We start from the raw sequence: 22,985 nt of genomic DNA, 5'->3' as shown, positions 1-22,985 counted from the left end.
AGGCGGGGGGTTAGTCTGAGAGAGGGGCCATCTTTTAGGTTCTTTATAGGCAGGCTATAAACCCCGCTGCCGTTTGGGAAGCATATGAATTTAATATCAAAGACTGTGTACTTAAAAGACGGAGACCTCTTCAACCTCGAGGAGGGTGAAAGATGATCAGCTGAGTCAAGTGGGGCTTCTTCCTCCCGCCTCCCCTCTCCTGCCATTGGGATTTAAAAGTGCTTTATTCCTGGCTCAGCGGTTTCACGGGCATCTCACCTCTGTCACAGTTTGCTTAAGTATCCGGACTGTGATTTACAATGGCAAGTGCAAAATGCCACCTTTTCAAGTGGGATGGAAAGGAGCTAAGAAGCGGAGACCAATTTCAATCTCCCTCTCTCTCTCTCTCTCTCTCTCTCTCTGTCTGTCTGTCTTTCTGTCTCTATCTCTCTCTTCTTCATCCACACGGAAAATACATTCTATTTTCCATTCTTTCCCCCCCATTTGCTTGGAGTGAACTGTGAGAGGAGGGGTGTATGTCTTGGGGTGAGTTGTGAGGGGAGAGGAAGCAGGGGAGTGGAGTCGTGAGGGGAGAGGAGCACACTCCTTGGCAGCAAATTCCACTGTCGAACAGCTCTTACTGTCAGGAAGTTCTTTAAAGTCCATTTAGGGCTTTAAAAGTCAGCACCAACACTTTGAATTGTGCCCGGAAACGTACTGCGAGCCAATGTAAGTCTTTCAGGACCGGTGTTATGTGGTCTTGGCGGCTGCTCCCAATCACCAGTCTAGCTGCCGCATTCTTGATTAGTTGTAGTTTCCGGGTCACCTTCAAAGGAAGCCCCACGTAGAGCGCATTGCAGTAGTCCAAGCGAGAGGGGGTTCAGTCAGGTGTGGTGGAAGGGCAATTGTTAAAGCAGCAGGCGGCATTAGGGAGTGCTGTGATTCTCTGGCAGTTGGACTTCACCTCTACAGGTGCACTCCATTCTCTCACAAGACAGGCGGGTGCCAACAACAACAGCAGGTTTCCATTTGCGAATTGCTACCAGCCCCTTGATCATTTGGGTTGACCATTTCTGAATATTTTTCCAGGGTTCCAAAGGTTGTAGTCTACTAAACCCCTTCAATCTTTGCTTTCCCATCTACTGCTATCAGGTCAGGTGTCACCTGCCCTGTATCAGTGTACCTGGCATTTCTAACATTGATGCAGAATGGTACTCTTATGCTGCCTGGAAATGAATTCAGTCGGTGAGCTTTCGCCCCAGATTGCGGACATTCCATTACACCTCCGCAGAGAAGCCAATGACTCAGAGGGCTAATTTCTATCAGATGAAGCCAGAGCTCCCGTTGGAAAGAACCACAGATATTTCAATGGCTGCCTTTTCGTTTTATCAAGTTTATCTGATTCTGAGGGGTTAATTGGCAAAAGCGCTATTTCCCTGCAAATACCAGAGTCCGGTGATTTAATTTGTCTCTCTGCAGCGGTAGCAAGTGCCCTCAAGGTTACTCAAAGCTGGCTCTGGTTTCACAAACATATAGATAAAACATTCCAGCAAACATGAATCAGCAACCGGCGCTGATTGCAGAAATCTCCCTTTGGCCAGCTCGCCTTAAAACAAGGGCTTTTAGTTTGTTTGCCGTTTTTACAGGATTGGGGATGGTAAAGGCCCTGGAGTCTTGTTGTGATTACTGCCATTGGCAATAACCCCAGGCTGTTTCTCTCTAAGATGTAAACAAGAGTGTCTGCTGCAGGAACCGACAAAGGCACAGAGACATTTCGGGTATAAAATGGCCACGGCTTATCAACGCAGTGGAAGGAGTACAGGAAGCACAGAGTGACACAGATTGAAGAAAAGCCAGCATAATACAGGACAGGAAGCATCCAGTCCTACCTGGAGAGGCTGGGATTTGAACCTGGACCTTTTTCATGCAAAGCAGATGCTCTACCACTAAGGTAAAGGTAAAGGTAAAGGGACCCCTGACCATTAGGTCCAGTTGTGGCCAACTCTGGGGTTGTGGCACTCATCTCGCTTTATTGGCTGAGGGAGCCGGGAGTACAGCTTCTGGGTTATGTGGCCAGCATGAGTAAGCCGCTTCTGGCGAACCAGAGCAGAGCATGGAAATGCCGTTTACCTTCCCGCTGGAGTGGTACCTATCTATCTACTTGCACTTTGACGTGCTTTTGAACTGCTAGGTTGGCAGGAGCAGGGACTGAGCAACGGGTGCTCAACCCATAGTGGGGATTCGAACAGCTGACCTTCTGATTGGCAAGTCCTAGGCTCTGTGGTTTAACCCACAGCACCACCCGCATCCCTACCACTAAACTACAACCCCCTTTTTATACCAAGCCAGGCCATTGGTTCGTATAGTCTCACGTTTTTGACAATAACTGGCAGCAGCTGGGCAAAGGTTCAGACAGGGGCTGCTTCCAGTCCTTCCTGGAGATGTTAGTTCTGGGCACCACAATTTAAGGAGGATCTCGACAAGTTGGAAGGTATGCATAAGAGGGCGACCAAGTCTTACGGGAACGGTTGAGGCAATTGGGTATGTCTGGTCTGGAGACTGAGAGGTGATATAAAAGCTGCCTTCAACTATCTGGAGGGCTGTCACATAGAAGAGGGGACAAACTTGTTTTCTGCTATGCCAGAGGGTAGGACCTGAACAAGTGGATTCAAACAACAAGAAAGGAGATTCAGACTACAGTGGTACCTCTGGTTATGAACAGGATTCATTCTGGAGGCCCGTTCGCTACATGAAAAGAGTGCCTCCTGAAGCGCCATATCTGTGCAGGTGCACGGCGCGATGTGTTGCTTGTGTGCACGTGTGAAGCGTGATTGAGCGCTTCTGTGCAGGTGCGAGCGGCAAAACCTGGAAGTAACCCTTTCCGGTACTTCCAGGTCACCATGGGATGCAACCTGAAAAAACGTAACATGAAGCAAACGTTACATGAGGTATGACTGTAAATATGACTTCCTGATGAGAGGAGGAATGACCTCTGGGAAAGCACAGAGAGAAGAAACATCATGATACACCTACATCAGGACAACTGGATGCCTTCATCTGCCCCAGCTGCAACAAGACATATCTCTCCTGTCCAAACCAAAGGCCAGGAGGAACAGCTCCATCTTGCAGGCCTTGCAGAAAGATGTCAAGTCCCTCAGGGGCCTAGTCTCTTGTGACAGAGCTTTCCACCAAGTTGGGGCCAGTACTGAAAAGGCCCTGGCCCTAGTTGAGACCAACCTAACCACCTTGCGGCTTGGGACCTCCAAAGTGTTGTCATTTGTGGACCTTAAGGTCCTCCCCGGGGCATCCTGAGTCTTGCCAGGACATGTTGCAGTCAGAAAAGTGTGGAGGGAACCTCACACCACCTCCAACCAATCACACTCTCTGGACCACAATAGCAGCGATGTGATATAGCATGGCATACTGTCACTCTCAAGACATTCCAGGAAGTTGTCAAGCTGCATTAGGAGCCTGTGACTGGCATAAGGCACTTTTTTCTTTTAAAAGCAAGAAAGAATGGAATACCCTTGGTCAAGTAAGGTAACCAACACATACCCCTCCTGAAAATTAAAGAGAAAATGCCCTCTGTTCTCTTGAGATGGGTTTGCTTTGCTAACCCCTATGCAATGAATGGTGTGTGTGTGTGTGTGTGTGTGTGTGTGTGTGTGTGTGTGTATATATATATATATATATATATATATATATATATATATATAGGGGTGTGCGGGGTTTTGGGGCACAGCTTTAGTTGAGACTGGATGCTTGATTAGGGAAAAAAGCACCTTGGTTTGATCCAGCAATGCAGTTCTTAAGTCCTTAGCAGACAGCTCCATACGACTTGTAAAGAAAACAAACAGTGAGGCTCCAGCACATCATTTCTGTGTTGACCCCTGGGAAATGGATCGTCTTTTCTACTTCAGAGGACAACATCTATCCTGGCAGCATGGCATTCAGCTAGATTAAACCAGTTTTGAAAGGCGACATATAAGCATTCGGTATATAACCAGCACTAACAGCACCATCCCAAAATATATCTAGCCTGGGTCCAAGGGGATTTACTCCCATTTAAGCAGAGACTGAATGCTTCCCCAAGGCTTGTTCAAAACATGGTTGCCACCCCTTCCTATACACTGAGTTGTTGTTGTTGTTGTATCTTTTTCCCCCAGATAGGTGCTGAAGGTGACTTAAAGATAACATAGAGAGGAGGTAAAGGTAAAGGGTAAAGGGACCCCTGACCATTAGGTCCAGTCGTGACCAACTTGGGTTGTGGCGCTCATCGCGCTCTATAGGCCGAGGGAGCCGGCGTTTGTCCGCAGACAGCTTCTGGGTCATGTGGCCAGCATGACTAAGCCGCTTCTGGCGAACCAGAGCACTGCACGGAAACACCGTTTACCTTCCCGCCAGAGCAGTACCTATTTATCTACTTGCACTTTGACATGCTTTCGAACTGCTAGGTTGGCAGGAGCAGGGACCGAGCAACGGGAGCTCACCCCGTTGCGGGGATTCAAACCGCCAACCTTCTGATCAGCAAGTCCAAGGCTCTGTGGTTTAACCCACAGTGCCACCCGCGCCCCTAACAGGGGAAGCAATCATTAAAAACAATTTAATACACCAAGAAAAATGGCACAGTACCAGCCTCCTCATTAAAGCAGTCAGTTTCCCCAAAAACCTGTTGGAACAAGAAGGTCTTCTTCTGACAGCAGAAGGACAACAAGGAAGGAGACAGTCCAGCTTTTATAGACAGGGAGTTTCAAAGTCTGGGAGCAGCCATCATGAGGACCATTTCCAGAATCCCCACTAAGCATGCCTGTGGGGATGGCAGGAGCAAGAGAAGGGCTTCCCCTGAAGATCACAGAGCTTTGGCAGGTTTGTGTAGGGGAATATGGTCTTTCAGACAGCTTTCAGTGCTTTATAGATCAATAAAATCACAGAGTTTAAGGCCAACCCCTGCTCTGTTGTGTTCTACCTGCCAGCAAAGCATTCTGACTATAGTAGCTGGCTGAAAACAACACAGAGCAGCATTTCAGCACCTACAACATCGTGCAAAGTGACCCCACATGGAAGTTTATCACTGTTTCTTTGAAAGCCAACACACCAAATTGCCATTTCACAGACATGGTGCCCATGATCCTATGTTCCTTCCACAGGCGAGAAATCTTTCCCCTTGGTGCTGCAACGCACAATGTCCCTTCACTGAGGAAGCCTGCAATTTAGCCTCCCTCGATAAAGTCATGATATCATTGGTTTGAAATTCAGAGAGCAGTAAGTCCTCACCACAGGGGACCTCTGCCTTGGGTCTGAAATGAACATTAAGCGCTCTCTGTTTATAAGGTTCAGAAGAAGCTTGCCACTCTGGGTTTTGATCTGCAGGGTTCTGAATCTTCCTAGAAATGGAAATAGGAAGAAAGAAAATGGGCGCAGGAGGAAATCATGAGAGCAGGGGGAAATCATATCCTTCTGAGGCACCCCCTGATATCTGAGTCCACCACAGCTGGGCACAGAGACACCAGTCTGGCAAATCATGAGTTTGGGATACTTTGTAGGCTAAAAGGTTTTCTTAAGTTTCCAGAGAAATGCCAAGGTCAATGCACAGACACACACACACACACACACACACACACACACACACACACACACTTACTTCAATGGATACTAGAACACTGTAATAAACATATCATCACAAGCTTATTGAGACCCTGATTAGCGTCTCATTCTTAATTAGCAAGTGAAAGCCAAGCGATGCACCTTGCAAATGCCCTCTTTATTAGTGCAAGAAGAACGTGAAAATTTGTGGCTCCAGCTACTGTTCAGGTTAGGCAGTTATGGAGCCTGAAAGGCAGTTTCTTTAATAGTCAGAGTGTGGTTTATTTATGAACGTGTTTTCTGCATTATTTATGCAAGTTGTGCCTGGTCAGATGTGCAATAATAATAACAACCTTTTTTACCATCATCGTCAATGAGCAGCGGCAAGAATAAAGAGGGTGAGCAGGATTTGTAACTGGCAACCCGCTTACAGGAGGAATGACTTCAGTACTCGCTTGCGAGACCGACTTACCACCTGGGAAATTAAGAGAAAGGGGACCGGTGGAGGAATTATGCAGACCAAAAGGCCTTCACTGCATTTAACTGCTGCCATGTTATTAGCATTGCTGTTATTGAAGGCCTCCTTCTGCCTGGAGATCTGTTTGTGCATTAAAAGACACAAGAGACTATCTGCCAATCCGGGGAGAAGTGGTGGCGGGTCTCAAGAGAGAATTGTGTAGCATAGAGCAGCACTCGCAGGCCTAAGAACAACCGCCCTGGCTCTCGCCCAAAACCAGAGAGCAGAGGCTTTTACTTGCAAGGAAAGAAGTAAGATTTTATTACAGCAGTCCAGCAAACTCAGTGACTAGGAAAGAGCAGGGTCTAGCCCAGGTGCTCTTACAAGGAAAAGGGGTTTGTACAATAAATCTGTTCTAAGCGCAAAAGATCAAGCATTCAAGATTAGTTAAAAAGAGTTCTAAAACTGCCAGGGAGATGTGATGTCGTTCCAAAGAGTTTCCCTGGCAAGCTTTTAAGCAGAGGTGGAAGACGTTCTGCTGTATAGTCTTCTATTTTCTGTTTATCAGCTCCATCTGGTACGCAGGCTGAGACCCTACCTGCCCACAGACTGTCTCGCCAGAGTGCTGCATGCTCTAGTTATCTCTCGCTTGGACTACTGCAGTGCTCTCTATGTGGGGCTACCTTTGAAGGTGACCCGGAAACTACAACTAATCCAGAATGCGGCAGCTAGACTGGTGACTGGGAGCAGCCGCCGAGACCTCATAACACCAGTCCAGAAATATCTACATTGGTACATTTCCAGGCACAATTCAAAGTGTTGGTGCTGACCTTTAAAGCCCTAAATGGCCTCGGTCCAGTACACCTGAAGGAGCGTCTCCACCCCCATCGTCCACTGAGGTCGAGCGCCGAGGGCCTTCTGGTGGTTCCCTCACTGCAAGAAGCCAAGTTACAGGGAACCAGGCAGAGGGCCTTCTCGGTGGTGGCACCCGCCCTGTGGGACGTCCTCCCACCAGATGTCAAAGAGAAAAACAACTACCAGACTTTTAGAAGACATCTGATGGCAGCCCTTTTTAGGGAAGCTTTTAGTGTTTAATAGGTTATTGTATTTTAGTGTTCTGTTGGAAGCCACCCAGAGTGGCTGGGGAAACCCAGCCAAATGTGTGGGGTATAAATAATAAATTATTATTATTATTCTATGTCCTCATCCACACCATCTTCCATAACACTAGAACTCGTGGGCACCCAATGAAGCTGAATGTTGGAAGATTCAAGACAGATAAAAGAATGTAGCACACAGTTAATCTATGGAACTCACTGCCACAGGAGGCAGAGATGGCCACCAAGTTGGATTGTTTCAAAAGAGGATTGGACAAATTCATGGAGGAGGAGAGGGCTACTGGTGGCTACTAGCCATAAGGGCTAAGCTCTGTCTCCACAGCTGGAGGCAGCAGTGCTTCTGAATACCAGTCGCAGTAAACCACAGGAGGGGAGAGCTGCTCTTGTGTGCTCAGACCCTGCTTCCTGGTTTCCCACAGGTATCTGGTGGGCCACTGTGAGAAAAGGATGCTGAACTAGGTGGGCCATTGACCTGAGCCAGCAAGCACTTATTATCGTAGAATCATAGATGGAAGGGACCCTAAGGATCATCTAATTCAGGGTTTCCCAAACTTAGGTCTCCAGGTGTTTTTGGACATCAAGTCCCATCATCCCGAGCTAGCAGAACCAGTGGGATGGGAAGGATGGGAATTGCAGTCCAAAAACAGACCCAAGTTTGGGAAACCCCGATCTAGTTCAACTCACTGCCATGTAGGAATATGCAGCTGTCTCATACAGGGATCGAACCTGCAACCTTGGCGTCATCACTACCAAGCTCTAACCAACTCAGCTATCCAGGCTCAGTTATGTTCTTATGTGTCTCCCATTTCTATCTGAATATGAGGGCTCAGAAGGAACAACAATGGCCAGACTTCATATGAATCAAACATGCATGCAGCTTCCCACCCTCACTTTAGGTAAAGGGACCCCTGACCATTAGGTCCAGTCGTGACCGACTCTGGGGTTGCGGCGCTCATCTTGCTTTATTGGCCGAGGGAGCCGGCGTACAGCTTCCGGGTCATGTGGCCATCATGACTAAGCTGCTTCTGGCGAACCAGAGCAGCGCACGGAAACGCCGTTTACCTTCCCGCTGGAGCAATATCTATTTATCTACTTGCATTTTGACGCGCTTTCGAACTGCTAGGTTGGCAGGAGCAGGGACTGAGCAACGGGAGCTCACCCGGTTGCAGGGATTCGAACTGTTGACCTTCTGATCGGCAAGTCCTAGGATCTGTGGTTTAACCCACAGCGCCACCTGTATCCCAACCTTCACTTTAAGGTAAAGGTAAAGGTACCCCTGCCCGTACGGGCCAGTCTTGACAGACTCTAGGGTTGTGCGCCCATCTCACTCAAGAGGCCGGGGGCCAGCGCTGTCCGGAGACACTTCCGGGTCACGTGGCCAGCGTGACATCGCTGCATCTGGCGAGCCAGCGCAGCACACGGAACGCCGTTTACCTTCCCGCTAGTAAGCGGTCCCTATTTATCTACTTGCACCTGGGGGTGCTTTCGAACTGCTAGGTTGGCAGGCGCTGGGACTGAACAACAGGAGCGCACCCCACCGCGGGGATTCGAACCACCGACCTTTCAATCGGCAAGCCCTAGGCGCTGAGGCTTTTACCCACAGCGCCACCCGCGTCACCTTCACTTTAGCCCTTCCCAAATTCCTTCGGTCATGATTTCTCCCCAGCAGTACAAGTGGACCAATTTGGGCAGCAGCATTTCAAGAGTGATGGTGCTGTGGGGGCCTTGGTGTCCTCTCTACCAGGCTGGTGTTGTGCTCAACAAGATGGGGTTAGGGCAGAACAAGGTGGTGGAGTCAAGCTCAGGGGAGCTCTGGGTTGGTGAAAATGGCCCTTGAGATGCCCTCACCTTGGTCCCACCACTTTGCTTTGCCCAATCCTCATCCTGCCGATTTAGAAAGGGAGAAATGTCCTTACTCCAGTTCTGAAGGGGTATAAAAGTCCCCTCTCCACTATAACCTTGACTCTGCTGAACTTTGCAGAAGCATGCTAAATTCAAGTATCTGCTTAAGCCAATCCTTATTCATGAAAACACTTAAGCAAGCATTCAAGAGCTTTGCTGAACCAGAACAGAGGTTGCCAGCTCAGATGCACAGCCCATGTTAATGGAGGGAGAAAAGCCCTTCTCCTTGACTTCCAAACAGGGTTTAGATTAGATCATACGAATCCAATTTTACAGATCTCGGGGGAAGAGGGCTGTTATATTGGGCGATTATTAGAAACCAGTCAAAACGACCTCAAATAGATTTCCCTGCACAATCATGTCGCAGTCAGGTCTTAAACTTCTCGCTTGCTCCATGCCAGATGTTGTTCATATGGAAACTCCAACCACAACTGTTTATTATTCCAAGAAAGAATATATATTTGTGTGCGAGAGAGGAGCAGAAGGAATCATTTCTTTTCCCCTACATGATTTCTTTCTCTCTCTCTTTTTCCCTCGCCGCCCCTCGTCTCTTGCCCTCCATTTGCAAAGTTCCATTATTCCACCTCAAAGTCTCTAACGCTCTGAAGAAATGGGACAGTTCTTCGTTGTGCTACATTAAAGGGGAAATATATATACTAGGGCAAAGGGGAAAGTTTTCAGAGTTTCTCTTTCTGCAGCACTTTCACCGGACCACTCACCCTGCACCGCAGGCCGTTGGGAGATGAGAAACTCACCCTCGGTTCAAGAGCACTGCATTTCACAGATCAGAAGCACTGAGGCTAAGCTACCCACTGGTCAGAAAGGATGTGAAAACTGCTGGACCAACAACTAAAAAACGATGTATTTATAGGGAACAAGAAATTAATGGAATGCTGAGACACTCTACCACTATGCTGAACGGCATGTACGTAATGGACTATCCTCAGAGATTTTCATTTCTTTCAGTTGGGACAAGCAGTAAAAATGTGCAAGGATCATACTTCATCACATCTTCTATTTCCTAAAAAAAAACCAAAAAACCCCCCCACTTTTTCATTTTACAATGTTCATAGAACAAAAAATTAAATCTAAACAAAAATCAACATTTTCTCCTGTCCTCTCCTGTCTGTGGCTCCTTATTTTATGTCACAATCTTATGCACAACCAATTCCAACCTATTTATAAATTCAATCTTTTTACTCTCTATAAGTTTTTTTTTTTTTTTACTGCTCGAGTTTATGTCGATCCTGCTAACATTTTTAATTATTTACAATTTATCTTCATATATTCAACAAATTGTCTGTTAAAAAAGTCTCTCATCTTGATCTCTTATTCTTCTGGTAAATTTTGCCAGCTCTGTGTATTCCGTCAATTTTAATTGCCAATCTTCTTTCACTGGGACTTTCCATCTTTGGACACATACCATTCGGGCAGCCTTGCCCAATCTTCCATTTCCAGCGCAGTTGTTTAATGAATTAATACCCCACTCTTCCTCCCAAAGGAGCTCAGGGCATCAAATGCATAACTGATAAGAGATGGTCTTTTGGGTATTCTGGTCCTAAGCTGTATGGGGCTTTGTGCTCCAAAAACAGAACCTTCAACTCAGCCCCGTAGCTAACTGGTGGTGACTATGATATTTTCATTAGTGGGGTAACACAATGGGGGGCACTTGAGCATTCAAATTTTGCACCAGGGGCAGCTTTCAGACCTGCCTCAGAAGTGCTACTCCTTGCTCAGGTGTGAGTGTTATTGCTTCTATAGGCAAAACAGCATCACCTGGGCACAAGAGGCAGGTAACCACAGTCTTGGGGGCACTCCACAGACTGCAACAGTATGAAAAAAGGAAGGAAAGTGGGGACTCCTTTATGAGGACTGAAGTTGCTCAGGAGCTACAAGAAGCTCATATAAGGTTGGTAAGGTAAAGGGACCCCTGACTGTTGGGTCCAGTCGTGGCCGAATCTGGGGTTGCGGCGCTCATCTCATTTTACTGGCAGAGGGAGCCAGCGTACAGCTTCTGGGTCATGTGGCCAGCATGACTAAGTCATTTCTGGCGAATCAGAGCAGCACACGGAAACGCCATTTACCTTCCTGCCGGAGCGGTACCTATTTATCTACTTGCACTTTGACGTGCTTTCGAACTGCTAGGTTGGCAGGAGCAGGGACCGAGCAACGGGAGCTCACCCCATTGCAGGGATTCGAACCGCCGACCTTCTGATCGGCAAGTCCTAGGCTCTGTGGTTTAACCCACAGCGCCACCTGTGTCCCATAAGGTCGGTAGATAAGTTCAAAAAAGAATGGGAATGCTTCCAAAATTATCTGAATAAATACGATTCCAGTAATAATACTTGGTTGTGTTTAGATTAATTTCACAGAAAAGGGGGGAGTCTTCCTATTGTTTGGATAAACAACAAAACACAGATTATTAAACTGGAATAGTTGAGTCGAAACCGCGAAGAGATAGACAGAAGTCAACAAAACCATAAGGGACTCTAAACAGTATGAAAGACATTGTGTACAGAATATTCAAATATTGGTTTGAACTTCCTAAATAATATTTGTAGAAGAAAAGTAATTTTGTTTTTCTGTTGTTGTTTTCTAGTTTTTTGTCGTTTTGTGTTGATCTTCTTCTCTCCCCCCTTTTTATTGTTGTTTTGTTTATACTTTTACCATATATTTGGTAACAACTATTTTTATCTTAGAACACGTAGCTGAGGATCAAATTATTCTTTTTATTCTTTCTTTGTAAATTTTGAAAAGGTAATAAAGTTTTTGTTTCAATAAAAAAAAGAGAAGCTCATATAAAATGGAAAACCAGGTGAGAGGGCTAATGGAATGGGACACAATAGACAAGGCCTTGGCTGATTCAATGTAACAGTGGACAGGGACTCTCAGCGCTGCAACATTTTGTTGCAGGGATCCTGGGATGATGGGAGTTGTAGTCCAAAATCATCCATTGGGCCTACCTCTGCTCTACCTCCTTTCTCTGTTGGCAGTATAATTTTATCATTTATATAATCCTTTGTCTTCTGTCCTTTTCTTTCTAGCATCTCCTTTCCTAGAGCATCTTCTATTTGCTCTCTTCTTTTTTGTCTTTTCCCTCCTCCTCTTCTCCTTCTTCCACAAGGCAGTCGATGAATAAATTGCAGGACGAGCTCCAACATTTTACAGTGTTTGGATTCGGGGGCATAAACATTTAGACGGCACATATTTTATGGGGCTGTTTGCAATAGCACAGTGCGGCTGGCTCTGATTGTCTGTCAGCCAATTGTGACATAACATTAGCCATGTGTTGATGTTACTTCACCCCCCTCTGCTCCTAACGGTAATTGCCTCAAAGCACATCAGCATATCTACAGCACGTTGGGAGAAGCCTTGCCAGAGCTGCCAGTCATTTGGAAATGCGTGTGCGCTAAGTACATGAATTATTTGCCTCCTCAGCAAATACTCAACTAAATTCAGGTGATGTTTTCTTGCAAACCCCCAAAATCTCTATACAGTGGATGCTCGGGTTGCAAACGTCATCCGTGAGGGATGCACGTTCGCAACCCGCAGCGGCGCATCTGTGCATGCATGGGTTGCGATTTAGCACCGCTGCGCATGTGCAAAGCACGATTTAGCACTTCTGTGCATGCGCGACCCCCGAAACCCAGAAGTAACCCGTTCTGGTACTTCCAGGTTTCGGCGGGTCTGTAACCCGAAGAAACGCAACCCAAGGTATGACTGTACATGTATTTTCCCCCTTTATTCCCCCCCCCCATTTTTTTCATTGATTTTCCACATTTATCTCAAAATGCCACAACAAAACACACAACACAGAAAAACACACCACAATATAACAAAATCAAACACAGAGAAAAATTATTTCTTCAAATACCTAATTCTCTTAACATTTATAACTGACTTCTTCAAATCCTCTCTAACTGAATTTCATTATATCACCTTTCCCCCCCTTTAAGATATTGAAAGATATGTGGTGATAAGTGTCCTGATCAAGCAAAGCAATGGTACTCCCTTGGACAGAGCACACCTAGGGTGCTGTGTCCAGTTATGGACACCATGGTCTAAGAAAGATGTTGACAAGCTGGAACGTGCGCAGAGAAGAATGACCAAGGTGACTGAGCAACGGGAGCTCACCCCGTCGCAGGGATTCGAACCACCGACCTTCTGATTGGCAAGTCCTAGGTTCTGTGGTTTAACCCACAGTGCCACCCGTGTCCCTCCAACATTTCCAACCCTCCAACATTTCTCCGATGAAATGCCCTCCAACATTTCTCTGATGAAAATGGCAATGTCCTAAGGAAAAACGGGACATTCCATGATCAAATCAGAAACCGGGGCAGCTTCTGTAAATCTGGGACTGTCCCTGGAAAATAGGGACACTCAGAGGGTCTGTAATTATCTTAGGTAAATTTATGTATGCTTATTTGGGCTTGAATCCTATCAAACTCAGTGGGATGTCCACGCGGGCAAGGAGTCAACAACCACCTCCAGGTATGTACCTTTACACTCCATGAAGTTCTAAGCACTGGAGATAAGCACCACCATAAAATTAGCTTCATTAGAGATCCATTGCCCCATATAATTCCCATCAGCTGAATTAAGGCTGCTGTTTACAACATTAAATCACGCCTAGTTCTCATCTCCGCTTCCACCCGTGTCTCTTCCCTGCTGAAAACTGGCTGGCAACAGGCGGCTTGTTTGAACGTTTATGGTCTTCTAACGGTGTTGATAACATCACATTTCCTGCTGCACTAATAATATTCCCAAATCCACCCTGAAACAATTAGCCTAATCCAATTAGAGAGGCGCAAGACTATGTTTCTTAATCCAATCTTGTGATTTATTGTGCACTCCTAACGCAGAGTTCATTTGCAGTTTAAGCCCTGCATGGAGAGGGAGAGAGAGATATATACAAACATCTTATTTTTCCCTTAGTTGCTTGCATTCAACACTGGGGTTAAAGGAAGGAGTAAGGAAAAAACACAGGGTGCACTTCAGAAGAAGAGACAGAAAGCCTCGCAACATCTGTGTTTTGGAAATCCTGTATTGGAAATAGGATGCTTGTTGTTCATATTATTTAATAAATAAATAAATAAATATGATTAGCGGGAGAAATCATCTCAAGGCCATAGGTGTTTTACAGCTCCTGTTTTGGAAATATGATGTTTGTTGTTATTATTATTAATAATAATAATAATAATAAACACTATTGGGGTGGAATCCTCTCAAGCCCATTAACTGTTAAGAAAGCATGGGAGGGAGGGCAGCAGAAATAAATGTGCTGCTTGAAGTCTCCTTGGGAGGCTTCTGTTACGGTTTAAGACACTGGAAATAGCAGGGTTCCCAACACTTAATGCTAAGACCAGAAGATGGCTTGGTGTGAAGAGAGTCAAATTTTGAGCAGACTTTCCTGTCTGTCTTCCTATTGCAGCCTTTTTCAACCTGTGGGTCCCCAGATGTTGTTGAACTGCAACTCCCATCACCCCTAGCTAGCAAGGTCAGAGCTCAGGAATGATGGGAGTTGTAGTCCAACACCATCTGGGGACCCACAGGTTGAGAACCGCTGTCCTATTGGTTAGCTGGAGGTGTGGGCAGTGGCTGTAGCTCAGTGCATGCTGCCAAGAGACAACATCTAAGGGACCACTGAATCATACGATTGTCGAGTTGGAAGGGACCACAAGGGTCATCTAGTTCTGCAATGCAGGAATCTCAACAAAAGCTTCTAAGACAGATGAGCACCCAACCGCTGCTTAAAAGCCTCCAATGAAGAAGATAGAATGACCTTTCAAACAGCTGTTACTGTCAGAAAGTCCTTCCTGATGTTTAGTCGGAATCTCCTTTCTTATGACTTGAAGCAATTGGTTGGAGTCCTACCCAGGAGAAAACAAGCTTCCTCCATCCTCCATGGGACAGCCCTTGAGATATTTGAAGATGGCTATCATATCTCCTCAGTCTCCTCTTGTCTAGCCCCCTGCAATGCAGGAATCTCAACTAAAGAATCAATTATGTGTGATCATTCAACTGCTGCTGAAAAACCTCCAATGAAGGATAGGGTCACGGTTCAGTTCCCCGGCGATTGAAGTCCCGGCAGGAGACGTCAGGACCGGGGGTAAGATGGTGGGGTGGGAGCAGGAATGGGGGTCCAGAAGAAAGGAAGCCAGAGGTCCGAGAGTCAGGAAGCAAGGAGTCATGAAGTCAGGGGTCCAAGGATCAAGAAGCAAGGAGTCAAGAAGTCAAGGGTCCGAGGATCAAAAAGCAGGGAGTCAAGAAGCCGAGGTTCAAGGATCGGGAAGCAAGAAGCCAAACACACAAGGCAGGAAGCGTGTTGCTGTGGCGAAGAGCCAAAGGGGAATGCTGACCTTATATCCCTTCCCAGCTCTTGCCACCAGGTGCTGTGAGTTACCCATCGGCCTCACCTGTGAGGCCACGCCTTGCCTCTTCAGAACAAACTTAGGAAGGCCCCAGTCCTGCAAAGTCCTATTGGTCACAGGACCTGGCTCCTGCACGCACGCCTGACAGATAGTCCACCACTTCCTGAAAGAGTCAAGGAATCTCCAATAAAAGAAATAACGGGTGTGGAAAACATACAGAGCTGCCTCTTGCAAAGCCTCACCATTTGTTGATGGAGCCCAGCATTAAGAACATCAATAGAACCTTGTTGGATCAAGTGAAAGGGAAAACATCTAGACCAGTGGCCAACTGGGAGAATGTAGAAAGAAGAAGGACCTGAACACAACAGCACCATCACCACTACTTAGAGCAACAACTCTCCAACCTAACAGGCAGAGAGGTCTTTTCCAGGTGATTCTACCTGAGATACCTGTCCCTGAAGATGTCAAGGGCTGAGAGAGAGGAGACCCTGAACACAAAACAAATGATCTGTCCCTGAACTGTGGGCAACCTTTCTTGAAACATCTCCCTCCTGGGGAAGTGGTGCCATTCCAAATACTGGCAACGCTGACCAAGATGCCGTGAGAGTACAAGGAAGCTCCTGATTATTTATGTTTGTATACAAGCGTTGCTTTTGCATTTGAGCTGCGGGTGCCGATGGTGGCGTTGGGGATTTACAAGGAAAGTCAGAAGCATGTTGAGGAGATCATAGTGATGTATGTACAGTTCTATACAGCAGAGCTCATATGATCGTGCCAAATGACCCATCTGGCCCAGCATCCTGTTCTCACAGAGGCTAACCAAGATGCCTGTGAGCAGCCTGCTGTGATGGCCTGGAACTCGGGCTCAGACTTGGAACCAGAGGAGACTCAGTCTGCACCAGATCCTTTGCCTCAGGCATCATCTGAACCAAGTCTGGGGCCTGATCCTGAAGAGTACCAGCCTGCATAGGTTCCCCTGCAACAAACACCAGCTGGGCCAAGTCAGGGGCCTGAGCCTGCCCTGGCTCCAGATGCGGGGATTCCCTTGTTGCCTTCAGCTGGGCTATCACTCACAGCTGCTCCACTACCTGTTGGGTCAGGGGAGGCTGAGGCGGCCCCTGGGTCTAGTAACCCACCAACATCTCCCAAGTTGCAGAGACTAAGGTCTGAGAGAAGGAGAGACCTGAGTACTCGCAGGAGGAGTGCTCACCTTTAGGCGAAACAGGGAGGTGAGTCACTGGGGGATCAGGACCGGCTGTCACCCTGACAAAGATAAAAGGCTGTCAGACCCTGCCCCAGGTTGCGGGAGAAACATTGCTGTATGCCAGATCCTGCCTGAGAGCCTGTACCTGTCCTTGCCTGGTTTCCTGCCTCGTGTCCTGCCTTGGCTGGACTGACTCCTAGCGGAACCTTTGGATTCTGGACCGGTCCTGGACCGCTGGACCAATCAAGTTGATTGATTACGCATGACCCCGCTAATTGGATTTACGATCCCCAATTAGCTCTTTATGGCAGATCCAGCAGGTCCGGCACACTTCCTCTGAGCGCCTCTGCTCCTTCTGCCGCTCCAGTCACGCCGTAGCAGAGTTAACACAGCGGGAAAGCTATCACGTCCTTTGACAAACACACAGAGTACAGGTTTGTCTATTTACAGTTGTTTATTCCAACAATTCTCCGGAAAATCCAGGACTACTTGCAGCCATGACAAACTGCGTCCTTTCCCCTCACAGCACAGAGAGGAACAGCAAACTCCTCCCAAACTCCTCCCAGCTTCGAAAGCTGACGTCAGAATGTTGTGGCATCATGGGAACAACTTAACCTCTTAAGTTCCAAACTCCACAGTTTCATGGGTTACCCCCAGCCCCAGCACACCTGCAAGCAGGACCTCAGAAGAAGATCCCACTCATCTCCTGCGGTTTCCAGCAACTTTGTCTTCAGGAGTGCTGAGGCCTCCAACTGTAGAGGCAGAATATAGCCATTCCTGCTAGTAGCCATAGATAGCTCTCTCCCAAGTTGGTGACCATCTTTGCCACACCTGGGAACAAGTTCCATAGTTCAACTAGGACCTCAGTTCTCTGTCCTAATCTTCCCACATCCAGTTGCATTGGGTGCCCATGAGTTGTAGTGTTACAAGAGAGCTTTATAAATTTCTGCACTGCCACCTCTCGCTCACCTTTCCTCTAAACTAAAAAGTCCAAAATGTCCCCAAAGCTCAAGGCAGTTAACAACAAAGCAAAGGCAGCTAGGCAACATTTTTTAATGTATATATAAAAGCTGAGAGTAAAAAGAGTAGTAAAACCACTTACATCAACACAGCTTCCAGTCAGTTAAAGAAAAGATTTTTTATATATATAAAAATCTGGAATGCTTATTGCTAAAGAATCCCTGGTGGCAAACAACAGGTTTCATGTGTGTGTGTTGTGATTTTCAGTACAAAAGTGGCATTTTAGGGAACAGGCCCCAAGAAACTGAAATTTCATAAAACACAACACAGCAACAACACCAGCAAGGCCAGTGTCTGGCTGGTTCTGTGTTACAGATTCCTGTTTAAATTAAAATCACTGCGCAGACCAAGTATATAAACTCATACAGTGGTGCCTCGCAAGACGAAATCAATTCGTTCCGCGAGTTTTGTCGTCTTGCGATTTTTTTCGTCTTGCGAAGCAAGGTGTCGGGAAAGTTTTGGAAAAGCTTCAAAAACCTCAAAAAGCTTTAAAAACCTCAAAAAAGGCTACCACACCGCATTCTATGAGTTGCTCCTCGAAGTCAAGTCGCAACTGTATTAACAGTGTTAAGAAAAAGGAAACAAATTTGCAAGACGTTTCCGTCTTGCGAAGCAAGCCCATAGGGAAAATCGTCTTGCAAAGCAGCTCAAAAAACAAAAAACCTTTCGTCTAGCGAGTTTTTTGTCTTGTGAGGCATTCGTCTTGCGAGGTACCACTGTAATCTTTGTGCCTAATGGCTGCTGATTAAGCACTAACATTTTTTTTTTTAATGGTATTGCTTTTCTGTTGGCAAGATCCCTGAGCTGAATTTTCACCACACCAATAGGCACTTTCACAGTCCAAATTAGCTTCCAAGCAGAACTGTATCGGACTATTTCTCAGCCAAGCGTATTTCCCAAACCCCTAACGGTTGAGGATTTCTCAGTGTAGCAGGATTCCCACAAAGGACTGCACACACACTTAATATTCCTCCACATTTCCAAAAACCCCATCAGGGCTGGAGCACTGAACTCTCGGAGGCTTCCAGTTTCCCCGCAATGACAGTGACTGACCTCGATCTGCTGGATGGCTTCTTCTCGCTGGCGGATGACCTGCAGGTCCTCCTCTGTGATTTCGGAGAGCAGGGCATGCTCCTGGTTCTGTTCCGTCCACAGGCTGTCTCCGCCGTTGAAGATCTTTTCGTCATCCGCCAGGTTAGAGAAAGGGGTCTTGGGACTTTGCTGAAGTGGAGAAAACATAGCAGAATTTAGAAACAGCGGACTGAGATTCCTGCATTGCAGTGGGTTGGATTGGATTGGGCCCTTCCAACTCTGCAATTCTACGATTCTATGACTCCCAAAGGAGGATCATGTCAGAGAGAAAAAAACATTACTCCACAATAAGAGGGTTGACACAGCTGTAGCAAAACAACAACCAATTGGACATAGGCTGTTGTCTTATACTGAGTCCCCATGCTGCTCAATATTGTCTACACTGATTGGCAGCCCCTATATCCTCACAGCGCCTTCATGCCCCTCATACCCTCTCTGTCCCTCTGTGTACCTCTGCCCTGATTTACTCAAACCTCTGCTGTTTAAAAGTTGCCTTCTCTGTTGTTCCCTTCCCCTGCTCCCTTCCCCTGCTCTGACTTCATGCAAGTCCAGGACTGCGATCAGACACTACAAATCCTCCAATAGGGGCCGCGTGATGACAGCATTCCATTTCTATTTATATAGGAAGATCTATCTAGCTATGGGCTATATCCAATGGTGGCCATTACTGCCTCCTGTGGGAGCTAGTTCCATAGTTGAACTAGGCACTGCATGAAAAAGTACTTTCCGCCACTTTCTTACACTATCTCAGCCTTACTAGAGATGCCAAAATTGTTCTCCAGATTCAGGCATTGCTATGAGCATGTGTGGGACAGGGATAGCAAAAGCCGGCCTCTCCAAGGAGGAGAAAGATTTAAGAACCCCCAAATCCTTCTCTGTCCTGGAATAAAATCCTGACAAACTCCCCCATACTTTGGGAGGTGGCTGTGGAGAGGCAGAATTTTGTTCCCATCATTCTTTCCACCCTGCCCGCCCTCCCCAGATATCAACACAGAAATACAATTTTTCTTCTGTAAGGAAAGGGGATCTCTGTGATTCAAATGGATGTTGGTGATTAGAGAACAGTGACTTGCTTAAGACATTTTAATACGTCCGTGCTTTGAACTAGGGATTTCATAACTAGCTCACAACCACTGCATCAGTAACTACAGCAGACCCTCAGTTATTAAATATGTCATGTATGGAGATCTATACATTTGGGGAAAAATATATATCGAAGCGTTAGTAGAAAATGAACCTCACCAGTACTTGGAAGAGAACCAACAAATTAACAGAGTTTACAAATCCAAATGCTGGAAAATTGAATCACTCCTTAAAGGGGCAGACTGTGTAATTAAAACGTGGCAATTTGATACATTTCTGCCCTTCAACATATATTAGCTCAAAGCACTGAGATATGTATGTGAAGCTATGCATTTATAAACCTCCGGTTCTGCTGATATTGTAAACATTAATTATATATGTACTAATAATTATGTAGGTTTCAATACTGAGATTTCCCCCAGCATAATAGTCATCTGGGTGCCACAGTTCACAGGGGATCGGATTTTCTATTAATGGAGCCAATGCATATTTAAAATTAGTTATTACATTAGCAGGCTATTGCTTCTCTACTCCGTATGAGGTTTAAATTAACAAACATCCACCCACAGGCTTGATTCCCAAGGAAAGCAGAGGTTGCGGGAGGAGAACGAACACAGAAAAGGAGAAAACAAATTCAAGGTGGATATATTTTAAAATGGGATTTACTGTAGGTGCTATTTGAAGGACATAAATACATGAGCAGAGCCTCCTGCAGAAGGCCTATGGCTCATCGTGTCCTGCATCCCATCCTCACAGGACTAACCAGATACCTAATGAGGAACCTGCAAGCAGGACCAGAACATAGGAGCACCCTCCCCTCTTGAGACTGCCAGCAACTGGTACCCAGAAGCATCATTGTCGTAAGAACCTAAGAAGAGCTTGCTGGATCAAGCCAAGGTCTCATCTCCTACAGCATCCTGAAGCTGAGGCTCCAATACGACTAAACAACAACTGCCGGAATAGCAGCTACATTTTGCTTGCCTAGCTGCCATGCAGCCGAACAGTCTGCTTGGTTTCATTAGACTGGATAATCCCTGTCCAGCTCACCTTTCCTGAAACCAACACACGCTGCTGTCGCCGGGAGAGTCTTCTGCTGCAAGGCACTGAACAGAAGCCCAAAGCAATTACAGGCGAAGAAGGTCCAAGGCAGCAGCAGAACATTTGGCCTGGGACTCTGAACACTTTTCCAGATGAGATCTGGAGTGTGATTACTGTTTTCGCATTATCTTTCAGGCAGAAGGAGGGAGAGGTGATGGGAAGCTTAGGTTCTTAAAATCCAAGAATAACAGCCCATTACTTCTGACTCCGCCTTTCCATTCCTGGTGTGGCTTATTTGATGGGTTCGGTGAATGTGTCTTATTTCATAGAACTGAAGAATTGTAGAGGTGGAATGGACCCCCCCAAAGGGTCATCTAGTCCAGCCCCCTGCAATGCAGGAACCACGACTAAAGAATCCCTGACAGGTGGCCATTCAACCTCTGTTGAATAAAACCACCAGTGAAGGAGAGTCCATCTTCTGCAGCAGTCTGTTCCAGCATAGAACAGCTCTTACTGTCAGAAAGTTATTCCTGAAATAGTTTCGGACAGAATTTGTATATGTTCGTTTCACAAGCATATGCATTTTAATGCACGCTTTACTCTTGTAGATGCATTTCTGCACCTGCTACTTGTCTGCAGCACAAAAGTCAGGGAAGTGCAGATTTTGGTTTGCATAGCATTTTGGAAAGCGCAAATTTGACAGGTCCTTCTTTAAGTGTGAATGGATTTGGGTTTTTGCCCCATCCCTAGTCCACATGAATAAGGAGTAAGGAGTTTAGTATCTGGAAGGGGTGCCTTCCCTCCCTCTTACATTTGAATAAATTGGTGGGTGAGGGCTGAAGTTGTAGAGAGGAAAAGGATCTTGGAGACAAGGACAGCATTAAGAATACCCTAGTTGCAACCAAACATCTGCTTCCACCATAGTTTGATAAAACAAGGTTCCAGGGATGTCTATCAGGCTGCCTGATGCATCATGTTTGGGGGAAAGATGGATCAGCAGCCGTTGTGTTCAAATCCTGTTTTCCAGTGTTCCAAAGCCCAGCTGCTGTGAGAACAGGATTCTGGACTAGATGGGTCATTGGCCTGATCCAGCAGATTCTTCTTACATTCTTATGAATAGTTAAATCCAGGTAACTCGCAGGTTAAGACAGCATCTTAAAAAGCAGAGACATCACCTTGCCGACAAAGGTTCATATAGTTAAGCTATGATTTCCCCAGTAGTGATGTATGGAAGTGAGAGCTGGACCATCAAGAAGGCTGATCGCCGAAGAATTGATGCTTTTGAATTCTGGTGCTGGAGAAGACTCTTGAGAGTCCCATGGACTGCAAGAAGATCAAACCTCTCCATTCTGAAGGAAATCAGCCCTGAGTGCTCACTGGAAGGACAGATCCTGAACCTGAGGCTCCAATACTTTGGCCACCTCATGAGAAGAGAAGACTCCCTGGAAAAGACCCTGATGTTGGGAAAGATGGAGGGCACAAGGAGAAGGGGACGACAGAGGACGAGATGGTGGGACAGTGTTCTCGAAGCTACCAGCATGAGTTTGACCAAAGTGCGGGAGGCAGTGGAAGACAGGAGAGCCTGGCGTGCTCTGGTCCATGGGGTCACAAAGAGTCAGACACGACTAAACAACTAAACAACAACAACAATTCACAAGTGGGCGACCTGTGGCCCTCAGCCCATTTCATGTGGCCCTTGGGCAAATCCCTGTGAATGGCAAGGAGGGGGAAGGGGTAGAAGTGCCATGGGGGGGGGGGAGAAAGCAAGAAGTCAGAAAGTGAGAGAAAGGTGTGGCAGAGAAAAAGAGCAGAGAGAAGGGGTAAGGGGAGAAAGAGAGATATAGGGCTGGTGGGGGGAGGAGGGCAGGAATAAAGGAGAGAGGATGTAGCCTGTCTCACCTTTGGCTCCAAAATCACCTTCCCCAAATGTGTCTCCCTAACAGAATAGCATTGAGTGAAAACAGCTCTTGACAGATAAGAAGGTTAGGCAACTCTGAGATAATTGCTCCCTCCCTCTTCCATAGATCATGAGTGGGGGAGCAGAGCTCTTTTTACAAGCACTGGAAGGTTAAGGGGTGTAAAGAAGAAAAAGCCCTACGGCTATTTATTAGTTTCAGTTTACAGGACTTGGAGAAATC

General features: G+C 46.5%; 1 protein-coding gene across 5 annotated transcripts in view; it reads right to left on the bottom strand.

The window, feature by feature from the left end:
• The window catches only part of TSNARE1 (t-SNARE domain containing 1), a 442,991-nt gene that overhangs the window by 183,274 nt on the left and 236,732 nt on the right, over nucleotides 1–22,985 (bottom strand). For all 5 annotated transcript variants that reach the window (XM_028736058.2, XM_077932694.1, XM_028736057.2 and 2 more), the window contains one exon: nucleotides 18,688–18,855. In XM_028736058.2, coding sequence (XP_028591891.2) covers nucleotides 18,688–18,855 — 168 coding nt within the window. The remainder of the gene's footprint in view (nucleotides 1–18,687; nucleotides 18,856–22,985) is intronic.

Source organism: Podarcis muralis, chromosome 8 (assembly GCF_964188315.1).
Source record: "Podarcis muralis chromosome 8, rPodMur119.hap1.1, whole genome shotgun sequence".
In the NCBI taxonomy this organism is placed as follows: Eukaryota; Metazoa; Chordata; class Lepidosauria; order Squamata; family Lacertidae; genus Podarcis; species Podarcis muralis.
Note: the sequence above shows the minus strand (reverse complement) of the source record. Positions and strands in the feature narration are given on the sequence as shown.